This window comes from Nematolebias whitei, chromosome 15, assembly GCF_014905685.2.
Source record: "Nematolebias whitei isolate Nwh7 chromosome 15, NemWhi1, whole genome shotgun sequence".
Lineage (NCBI taxonomy): Eukaryota > Metazoa > Chordata > Actinopteri > Cyprinodontiformes > Rivulidae > Nematolebias > Nematolebias whitei.
The window spans coordinates 39,752,847-39,764,858 of NC_056512.1; the positions used below are offsets into that span (position 1 = coordinate 39,752,847).

General features: G+C 39.1%; 1 protein-coding gene across 1 annotated transcript in view; it reads left to right on the forward strand.

Annotated features, from left to right (window-relative positions):
- Positions 1-723: 723 nt before the first annotated feature.
- The window catches only part of rbfox3a (RNA binding fox-1 homolog 3a), a 253,898-nt gene continuing 242,609 nt past the window's right edge, over positions 724-12,012 (forward strand). Inside the window, exon 1 of the mRNA XM_037689204.1 lies at positions 724-754. Coding sequence (XP_037545132.1) covers positions 733-754 — 22 coding nt within the window. The 5' untranslated portion in view covers positions 724-732. The remainder of the gene's footprint in view (positions 755-12,012) is intronic.

A 12,012-nucleotide genomic window follows, 5' to 3' on the forward strand; every position in this document is an offset into this window, starting at 1 on the left:
ATAAGACTTATAGAGAATAAAACATGGACTAACAATTGGTCTAAAAAAATGTATCAACTAAACTAAAATCAGCAGGATTAAAAATATGTGTATGCTCGTATGTATGCAAAAGAAGTGTATGCACCTAATAGTGTCCTTCAGAACAATACACTGGCACAAATGTGTCCTATTTTACTATAAAACACATAAAAATTAACCTAAATTAACAATTCATTATACTTTTTCCACTTGTTTGGTTTGAGCGAACACTGGTTTTGTTAAAAAAAAAAAACATTCTCATAATACTTCTATGTATCTGCTGACAAAAACATGTCCAGCCTAAAACTCGTTTCCCTCTTGTTTAAATGTGACAATAAAAACAATTTCAATACAAACTTATAAGAAAACATAAATCTGAGCCCATGTCTCAGATATTCTAGTCTTTCAAAGTCAGATTTGTTATTCGTTGGAGTGAAACAAACAATACTTTCATGCTATAATGTTTTACCGTATTATTTTAAATAATGATGTAAGTGTATTTTTAATTAATTTGGTTGCACAGTATTGAAACGGTCTCCATTCAGTCCAGTTGTGTGTTGGTTTGGCGTCTCACAGCTGTATATTCCTGTGTGCGCTGCACTCTGAGCTGTAACCGGAGCTTCACGTTGTTTCTTTCTGCAGGCTTCATCAGCACCTGTGGCAGCAGCAGCGAGTCGAGTGACCCAGCTCCAGGCCGACCGGCTTCACCCGTACATGGAGACCCCCAGCTGGGCAGGTCAGATGCCCAAAGCACCTTCAGACACTCCCGACCTGTCTCCAACACACACAAAAACAATCCAGCTAAACTCTGAATTCCTCCTTCAGACAGAGGCACGATGTTAAAGTTAGCTTTGCTTATGAGTTTTGGGGTTTTAGAGGCTGATATCAGGATGACAGTTGATTCAGCGAGAACACTGACAGCTAATACAAGAAGGTAGATGTATGAAATAAAATATGATCTGTGACTCTGTAGCATATTGAAACAAAAGCAAATCAAAAATATAGTGGAAATGTCAAGACTAAACTTGACATTTCAAGATGAAAATAAGACTTTAGAGATAAAAATCAAACTGGCACCATTATTGCACATGATAGGGCTCGAACGCCTGGTGTAACGCATTTGGTGAAATTGTGTGTGTGCAGTTGTTTTTTTGTTACAAAGGAGTGGTTTCTCTTTAGGCAACGACAGACGAGATTAAAACCATTAGAAGGTTGTCTTAAAAAAATAATCTACCTTTCATTAAAACATGGTTCATTTTAATAACACAGCTCTGTTAGATTTGCAAATATGCTTTTATGATGAACATCAGTTTTTTAAGCTTGAAAACATTTTAAGTACCGTAATTTCTGGACTATAGAGCACACCTGCGTATAAGCCACGCCCACTCAATTATTATTATTTTTTTCACATATACAGGCCACACTTGTATATAAGCTGCAGGTGTCTACAATGTAACATGAGATATTTACACAGATTATTATTGTTTTTTTTTTTACTTTTAATGAAAACATACAAAAATTTGTACTGTATTTTTTTTCTTCACAGTACCAATAACACGGCTGGTTTAAAAAAAATAATTAAAATACAGTAACCTAACAGGAAGTCATTGATCAAAATCTTCACCTTCCTCCTGAGCACAACAGACACATGTACGCTGTGCACTGCGTCCATGAGCTTGTTCTGTCCTCTTCATCACGTTTCCCCCTCCCTGGGGGCACAACGGGGAGGGGAGGAGAGAACGGGAGAATGGTAGCGGGTGAAACTTTGTTTCCCCTCTTCCCCAGTGGACCAGTGAAACTTGTGACCTGTTTGGTCATTTCATTGGACAGACATTTTTAACCTTTATTTTAGGGGTGCGAATCTCTCTGTCTGTCGATCCGATTCTATTCCGATTTTTGGTGTCACGATACGATTCAAAATCGATTTTTCGATTCAGAAACAATTTTTCTATTGAATTGGTCAAATTTGGTTTCAGTTATAATGTAAATGTAACTGACAAGCTGAAAAGATTAAACAACAATGTAAACAAATATAACTTTTTTTTTTTTTAAACTATCATTTTAGGTTCTTTACTGTATCAATTTTTTTTAATTCATTTTATATTTATACCAAAAATAGGAAAAAATATAGGAGTGCATAAAATTCTGTAACTTAAATTACCAGTATTGGGTTAACTTAGTTGCATGAATTTTTCAAAATAAATAAATAAATAAAAATCTAGGAACAAATAATTGATCCATCCATCATCTTTATCCACTTCTTCCTTTTCGAGTCGCGGGTGTCACTGGTGCCCATATCAGCAGTCACTGTGTGAGAGGCGGGGGACAACAGGTTTCCAGTCCATCACAGACAAATAATTCAAAATATATAAATACAAAAGTAAACAGACTTCAGCCTACCAGTATATTAACCTTTAGCTCAAAATAAAATACAGACTTCACAGTTATTTTTAAGCATATTGCTCTAACATTTGTTATATTTTCAAAACTTAACCTAATATGAAATATACAGACTTCAGTCTTAAACATATGATTCATATTTAGTAAATATTTAACAAAATTTCAAAACCTGTGCAAGTTTGCACAAAAACTTCTTCTGAAGTATAATTTATAAACCAAGTTGTATCATTTAGAACTGGCTCCAGTTGATGTTTCTCATCTGTCCTCTTGAACCGGTTAAAACGACAAATTACATAAAGTTTGTTGTATAAATTGTCTATAAGTTTTAGTATAATATGAGAAATAATAGTTACCTTTGAGCTGCATCAGAGCTTCTCCCATTCGTTGTTGCATGGTGAAGTTGTGGTGCTGCTTTATCGCAAAAAAATAAAAATCTACGTGAAGGAATAACGTACATTGAATCCAGCGTATTAAAAATAAAACTAAACCCCTCACCTTCCACTGAGCTGTCTGCTCGTAAATCCTTAGTGATACAGCAGGAGACGGAGACGGAAATATTCGCAGCCTTTGGGGGAAGCCTAGAAGTTTGTTCTAGAGTTTGCTGCTCGGCTGCTTCGCTTTCATCTTCCGTGAATTTTGTCGTATTTCCAAAATTCTGTACCGCAATTTTATTTTACGCGTCTTGTAAACAATCATGCTCTTGTGAAGCTCTGTCTTCCCCCAGAACATTGTAGGATCTGAAATGATTTTTAAAGACGAAGAAGCGGGTTGAATCGCGCTGCCTCCTTCCTCCGTGCTAACAGGCTCCATTCAGATAAAGGGAGATGGCTAATTGGCTTGCTGTACGGTGGCCTACACGGCTCAATTCTACGGCGGCTGAACGAGGAGTAGGAGCAGAAAAAAAAAAAAACTTAAATGCATTTTTAAATCGATTTATGGACCTTTAGAAACGATTCAGAATCGCCAGGACTAAGAATCTAGATTATTTAAAAAAAAAAAATAATTTCTGCACCCCTACTTTATTTATACATGTTGTTTCATTGAGTCATGAGGACACGCCCCCAAAAGAGACGTGTATTGGGCAGCTTTGTGAGCACCCAGGTGTGATGAGACTATGTTTTGGAGACATGAGCTCATCAAAAAAATAAAAAAATAAATCCATCAGTTAGATGCAGCATTGTATAAGCCAACGTGTTCAAAGCATGAGAAATAAATCAGTGGCTTATAGTCCAGAAATTACGGTAGCTGCACTGTGTTAGGCAAATACAAGCAGTGTGCTGCAGCTTGTTTGGAGGTGATCCAGCTGTGAACATCACAATCACCGTGCGCTTGCTGAAAATGATGGTGCCATTTGTTTTAGTTTCTGGGTGCAAAGGGCACCACATCCTCCAAATAAAATGATGACATGGATTCACAGTTGTCTCATCTGAGCTCCTGCATTCTTCTAAACTACACGAGCATTTTTCAAACTAGTATTTTTGGGTGTGTTCAGTTTCATTTAGGCTTTGGTGCAAAAACAATCCACGAGGTTCAGTTTTCATTTCACAGAAACGATGTTGCCCTGAAAACGTCTTGTGTTTGAATCATGCATGACAGTAAAGTGCAGTGTAATCATATACTGTGGTGTTTTTTTATTTGGTGGAAGTTAAAACATTTCACTTACACCACGGGTCATACCAGCTCTGCACTTGCCACCTCTGCTACAGAGATTTGTCAAAACTCCTGCAAAACAACAAAAATGCTATATCTGGAAAAGTAGCATGAGGTTCCAATGGAACATGAATTTTTCATGACTCTTATTGTCTCCGACTTGAGCTGAAAAATAAACATGGAAAATGTCTAAACTGCTGTTGGGTTTAGCTGCACAGGGACCAGCAGTGCAGCTCTGGTGCACTGGATGTGTACTTGTTTTGGTTTTTTTTACAAATGAGGCAACGCTTTTCCAATTTTTATTTTACATTTTTGGTAGCTGAAAACACAAATCAGACTTTTTATCAAAACATTTAGATTTCTTTAAAAGCATTGTGTTGAATACCCAGCTCTCTTTTTCCTGCCATATAAACAAGTTGTTTTTGGTTATAAATGCTCACGCGGTCAGTTGTGTGATGCTTTCGACACATTTTTAGTGTCTGAGTTGTCCTTTTTCCTCACCTGGCCTCCTCCTAGAAGCCAGTCGCTCCAGACTCCGAGTTAACGGCTTCACGCCCTTTCGGCGTGGAAGCACTCTTGCTGCGATAAAGGCTGCATGTATGCACCCCTTACTCTCCCCTATCCGGCCATATTGTGCTAATGTGTGCTGGTTAAGTAGCGCGAGACTGGAAAAAGACTCTTATCCATATGGCTGAGAGCCGGGGTGTCGGTGTGATCTCTCCCCAGATGAAGCCCTCTGCCACCCCGCCCATCCTCCACGGAGCCATATAGCAGGTGGCAGTGAGGATCAATGGGTTTCCACCATTACCTCATCTCCACTTCACATCTCCAGCGTCGTCTCCGGGGGAGGGCCCGTGGGGTATGCGGTGCATCTTGCTGCAGAACATCAGGAGAAATAGGGACATTTTCCATTAGTCTAATTGCTCCGTTATAGTTCCATATTATTGCTGTGATCACCACTGTGGCTTGATAATGATGGACCTCCCGTGACCCCCATGTGTAGCTGGTGGGTGTTATGTCTCCCCCATCGCCACACATTGAGACTGCGGTGGGTGGAGGCGGAGGGATCGAACTTAACACTGAGCAGAAAACAACAGGATAAACAGCTAAAGAAAGGAAAAAGACGAGACTCATCAAACGTTTTGATGTAAGAGTTTAATCAAACGTCTTTGGTTGTTTACCGTATTCTCCGGCGTATAAGTTGCTCCGGAGTGTAAGTTGCATCAGTCAAGAAAAAGCATCATGAAAAGGAAAAAATCATATAGAAGTTGCTTCAGAGTACAAGTAGCTTCAGAGTGTGATTCACATTTATTATGTCACCGATGACCCGTTGCGTTTATTATGCATCACCACTGACCCCCGAGAAACATGGGCTGGTGTTGCGCCAAAAATCGATTGGCGGCCACGGGAGGTCTTGCTATTGCAGCTCTTCGAACTTTAAAAGATTAACGCTTAAAAACAATTATCTGTTTGCTCAACGTTATAGCAAAGGTGTGTCTCAGTTTAACGTTTTCCTTAATAAATGCACTTAAATGGTCAATGTTTGGCGGGGGGGGGGGGGGGGGAGGGTCAGCGGGGGTAGTGGTACAGGAACAACATATATGCCTACCCGTAGTTGTCAAAAGCCTAGATGGCCCTCTCGCACCTCTAGCGTCTACAAATGGTAATGTTTACTCTGTTTCTTGTCAGTATGAATTATCCTTTAAAGCGTCAGTCAAAAATTGCGTTATGAATATGGAAAAATGAACGTATAAGTCGCAGGACTGGCATGTCTATGCAAAAAAAACCTGTGACTTATACGCCGGAACATACGGTACTTCCTCAACAGGTGCTGCACATGGCTGATTATAGGAAAAAAACACGAGCAAAGACTGGTAATACAGGACTGTTTTGCAGTATTTTGCTGCTGCAGTAACCGCGGGTTAAGAGTTTCTTAATCATGATGTAATAGGATAAATGGAAATCAGTTTCGGCCTTGTCAAACTTCTCACAAACTCACTAAATGATAATCACTTCCCTTAAGCACACTATTACATTAAACCCTCTTACACGGACTTTGTTCTTTGGAAATGTGGAGTGTTGTTTTCATTTTAAGGCAGTATGACGCAGTAATATTCCCACACCTCGGCACCCAGAGTACAGTAGAAGGTTTCCCCCATCAGCGATTACACGAGACGTCTTCCATCGGCGGGCAGATGAGGTGAGGATTATAATGAATTCATTTACCCTCAAAGACTCTGCCTTGCTTTTTCCCTGTTTATAATATCCTATTTGCATGTGGGTCGGAAAATTCAAAAAGCTCTGTGCTGGACTAATCAGTGCTGAATTTTTCACAGCAGACCTGTAGCTCTCCCTGCAGGTCAGCACATAAAAGCTGCTTCCTGTTTGGGATTTGCTCTCAAACACTACAACTGTTACTGATTACCTCGCCCCTTATTCCATGGAAGGAGAAAATCCTTGGCCGTATTCCTCCTTTTTTTTACAGGTGTAGGTATTGATCTTTTGCCGTTGCTGCAGGGGAGCGTGTTCACTTAAAAGGCCCACTGATGTAGCAGAGCTTATTAAACAAATAGGCCAGAGAACAAGGCCACAATCACTTTGAATCATGAAGCAGGTTGCTCTTCTTTAAAGCACCACTGCATCAAATATGAAACGCTCCGCTAACAAGGTGTGTAATCTATTTCTAATCAGATCATATTTTATGAAACAAGGAGAAGGTTGAGCTTAAGTAAGAGAGAAAGATGGAGATCCCGGGGAGGTGGGGTTGGAGATTGTATTTTGAAATTGAATGTGACGGCCAGGGACCATGGCTTGATTTTACATGCATGGCTTTATAATGAAGCCTTGCCAAATGGTCAGTAATGGTTAACTTTAGGGGGAGCTGGAGCCTTGCTGTAATGGGAGGCTAATTCAGGGCCCGCACTGCCTTAACAGGCTGCAGAGCACAGCTGGAATATGGAGAAGGATGTAAGTTGGAGGCTTTGGGGCTGCACTAAAGGTTTGTATTTGTCTGCAAATTGCCAGGTTGCCTGAGGATATAACAGGGTCAAGTGTAGGGAAGCATTTTGTGTTCACAGATATAAATACGATAGAGAAACACACTCAGACGGGCTAACTCACTCAAATCAAGTGCTGCGCAGGAGTGCCTTCATGTTGTCATTGCAATTCAGGTCATGATCCTTTTTATATATAAATCTTTATGCCGGCTGGATGCAGAGGTGAGTTTTCACTCTTTTTTTATCCTCCTTATTGTAGAAGTAGTTTTAGCTAGATGGATATATATTGTGACGTTCATCATATGCGGTGTATATTAATGAACATTGCTTTAATGACATATTCAAATATGAGCGGTAAACAGGTTAACTGAATGACACAAGCAAATAAGGTCAGTCAGATTATGCTGCTCATTTTTATCCTCGTCCTGTCAAAACCAATGAGAAACTCACCTGAAGATGCAGACCTTATTTTGCCTGAAGGCACCGCGGTTTAGCACCTTAAACAAAACAACGGCTCTACTTTTCATATTCATACACACGTCGTGGTCTGAACATGGACTGTAAGAACACAATAAACTACATCTAGATTAAATTCATTGCTAACAACTGAAGCCACAAGACCTCATTAAGGAGCTGCCATGCAGTGTTTTTGTAACCAGAGTCTGCTCACTTGAGATGTGACTTTAAGCTCAGCCTCGTTATCCCACACAATCATGGAGTTGCATGAACTTTCTTTTAAGCATGAATCAGCTGATCACTGCTAAACACATTGAGGTAATTCATATTTTAACATAAAGCAGCAAGGTAAGATTTACTTAAATCAATAACTGAAAAAAAAAGATTTCACTTGTTTACTTGGAGGAGGCGGAGTCTAAGACTTCGGGAACCTGTCGAGTGGGCGTTGTAGCTCGACTCATTTTTTTAGGGGAGAGGTCTAGAATTAACAGATTATTTTAGCAAAACTTGTTTCAAATTATGTCTAAAAGACTAAAGAAATCCCTCAAATATCATTCTCTGCAAAAACACAGCTCTTAACACGACGACAAGACAAATAATACAAATTACCACGATTATTTTATTTATGGCACTCTGGTAATTCTTATCTGATCTAATCACAGCTAAACACATTGAAAGAATTAATATTCGAACATAAAGCAACAAGGTAAGAAAAAACGCACTGGGGTGAATTTTTATTTTTTAAGAAAGGCCAAGTTTAACTTGTTTACTTGGAGGAGGCGTGGCCTAAAATTTGTAACTAGTTGAGTGGGCGTTAGTCCTGTTCTGACTTCAACTTTTCAGTTCCCACTAGATGTTTACGCACACACACACATATTTATATATATATATATATATATATATATATATATATATATATATATATATAGATATGATGTCTCATTAATTTTTGGGTCGATGCAGTGGTGGATTGACTAAGTCACACCAGACCAGCTCATTTTTTTAGGGGATAGGTCTAGAATTAACTGATTATTTTAAACTGTATGGGGCTGGTTCTGGTGCAGTAGTTGCACTGGTTTGCTGGGTTTTCTCCAGGTACTCTGGTTTTTTCCCTTGTTGTATTTATGCTGCCTTCAGACTGAGGCCTCCCATGCAAAAGAGTGAGGTTTGCCTGGGGAATATAAAGGTTGATAATAATAATAATTGTGTGCTAAAATGTTAACAACTTACATAATTGTAACAAAGTAAAAAGTAAAATCTACAGGTGATTTGGGAGACGATTTAGCAAAGCTAAAATATAAATCTCTGTACTGTAAGGTCAATTTAGGTTGACCGTTGGTAAGGGTACGGTTATGGTTTTTTTTATGTCTAAATGGTTTCTTATTTTTAATAAAACAAGCATATTATCTTACAAAGTAACTTCAACAGAGTTGCTTCAGGTCAGTGTTTCTGACTCCTAAAGGTAATCATAGTTTGAACATCATACAATGTAAATAGCCTTGTAGGGGGAACAGAACATTTTTATACGTCCACACATTTTCCTGATTAGATCAAAAACTGTATCAAAATTTTTACGCCATTTCTAAAAATCTAGAAGAAAAAAATCTGACTTATTTAGACTTTAGGAGTTCAAATGAAGCGTTTAATGCTGGTTAGAAATTAAATTTGTTTCAGGTCTTTCAAAGCAGACTTTTATTTTTCTTTCTCTTTAAGGGAAAATGATCAGATAACTTTACTTGTTTGGTCTTGTTTACTTATTATTAAAAAAAAATATCAAGATATAAAGGAAAAACAACTCTTAAATTTCCAGTGAAGTGCACATTAAAGTGTTCAATGTTTTCTGTAACTCCTGAAAAAGTATATTTGGCTCTAATGGCAACGTTTCGGCTGGCGTTAACCACCATTCAACATTAGCTCTGCTTAAAAGTTTAATCCGACACTTTGCTGCTGTAGATGTTTGTGTATAAGTGAGGTACAGACAAAGCAAAGCACAAACAACAAAACACTGATTTGAATTTATGGCGGTCTTAAATAATGCAGTGTGCAGAATTTAGTGGCATCTAGTGGCAAAGTTGCTGATTGCAAGCAAATTAAAATCCACCACCTCAAACTTTACTCAGAGTAAGCTCAGAAACTTTGATTGCAGCACAAAATGGATAAAAAAAATAAAAAAATATCAAACCTCTGCCGAGTTGGCCTTTATTTTGTCCTAAATACTGCAGATAGACAGCGGTGCAGCTGCTGTACTGTAAGAAAACAACTGCATCATCTGCGAACATAATGTACTCGTTCTAAAATAACCAGCAATTCTGCATACAGGAAACCATCAAAATGACACGAACAAAACTCCATCTACTTGTGTTTAATGCTGAGAAACGCATTTAGTATTTCAAGAGAAAGGATAGATACAAAAAAGAAAAGAAAATTAAACCTCAGGTGAATTCTGCAGATAAAAAAAAACAACAAAAAAAAAAACGTTTTGCTTTTCTGACAAGCAACACTTGTTTCAAATTATGTCTAAAAGACTAAAATCCCTCAGATATCATTCTCTGCAAAAACACAGCTTTTAACACGACGTCGAGATAAAAAGAATGCAAATTACCACGTTTACTGTAGTTCACCGGTGCTCGGGTAATTCTTACAGCCTCGCGTTGTCGGGGCCTGATGGTGTTTCCAGGGGCCCTCTGCTGCCAGCACAGGGGCGATGAGGAGAAGAGGGGAGGAGCAGAGGGAGAAAAGAGGAAGGATGCCTGCGTCTTTAAAAGGTAGATGGAGTGAGGGAGCGGGGCGGATGGGTGGCTGGCAGGATTGTGCTGACGGCAGGGCTTTGGTTCAGAGCATGCCCATTAGAGGGAGCCATAAATCCTGGGCTCTCTGGGCCGGGCTGTGTCAGCAGTCCACTGAATGAATTGATTTTAAACGCTACTGGAAAAAAAAAAAGAGTGCGAGAGACCGAGAGAGGGAGAGAGAGAGGGAGAAATGGGAGGGAGAGTGACTATTTAATTCACCCTCCGCCAGAAGCCCACAACCCGTTCCACCCCGCTTCTCAATTCAGGACTGTCGCTGAAAAGGGGGAGGAGAGAAGTCTAGAAACACTGAAACTGTCACCAACAACAGGCCCTCGGCTACACGGCCCCCACACGTTTGATTTAAACTGGAGGGAAACGCACAAACCAGACACATAATCTCAAATTCCATACAGCATTTGTTCTCCCACCCCTCTAATTTTTCCTCTCAGCCCTCTCTTTTTTTATATCTCCACAAGAGAAATGAGACATATCGTAAGGGGGGGGGGGGGGGGGCTTGCTGCATTTGAAATTCAAATGTGTTGGATTTTGAAATTGATGTATGTGTTTATTCATTTACGAGCAGCATCCATGTGTGCATGCATTTATATATTATCAGCAATGAAACGCTGCAGACGGCTCGCAGCCCATCCTTCTCCTCCGTGTGCCCCCTCGTCTTTGTTTCCACCTCGGATGCAGTTGCTGTTCTGTTCGGCGCTGCAAAAAAAACATGTCTGCAAACAGACACGCTGTCAATCGTACACGACGACCCGCGTTGGAACGGCATCCCTTTTTTTATATGCAGACACATTTACCAAGCGTGCAAACTTTCATTTTGTCATAGTTCGTCCCCGTCCGTGCGCGTGCAGACCTGTTGGAGTGTCATCAGGCGGGATGTTGGTGGAGCTGCAGCTCCACAGAGAGCAGGGCTACAAAAGTCTGCAGTGCAAGTCGAATCTGAGGAGGACAGTTCTAATCAATAGCATTAGATGAATAAACACGCAAAAGTCCTCCGAGACAATAATCACATTAAAGTTGACCCCGATCTTCCTAAATTAAAGGCCGCTGTGATCATTACGCTGATGTAACAAATTGGGATTGTAAGTTGTCAGGGATTTATCACCCCGTTAGTCTTCCTGATCACTTTAATAGGAAAGATGCAGAGTATTTAAAAAATGTTTTAAAACGGACATGTTGCACACCGTGTTTTTAAAAACCAGTTTTAAGCAAGTGAGGGGAAGGAAAATCGTATAGCTGGATTTTTTTTTAATGTAAGAGTGTTCAAGTCGTCAAATTATTCCAAATAACACAATTTTAGATTTAATGAAGATGAACTGCAACTCATTTTGAAGGTAGGTAGAAGAGAGACGGACTTAAAGACTTGACTGCCTTCAGTTTTTTCCAATTTAATAATAAATGTTTAACAAATAAGTTTTGAGAACTGCCGTTTTAAAATGCTGTTAAGGTCAGCTTTGATTATGCTTGTGTTTCTTAGATTTATTTATTTTTTTGTTTGTTTGTTTGAAGGTAAATTTTAAAATACAAAATTATTTAAAACAGCTAATAATGATGTATATTTCAAGATAGAATGGCAGTAAATGTATTTTTAGTCAGAAATGTTGCTGGTCTGTTTATGTACAGATGAATCATCTTTCTTAAATATATATATATATATATATATATATATATATATATATATATATATA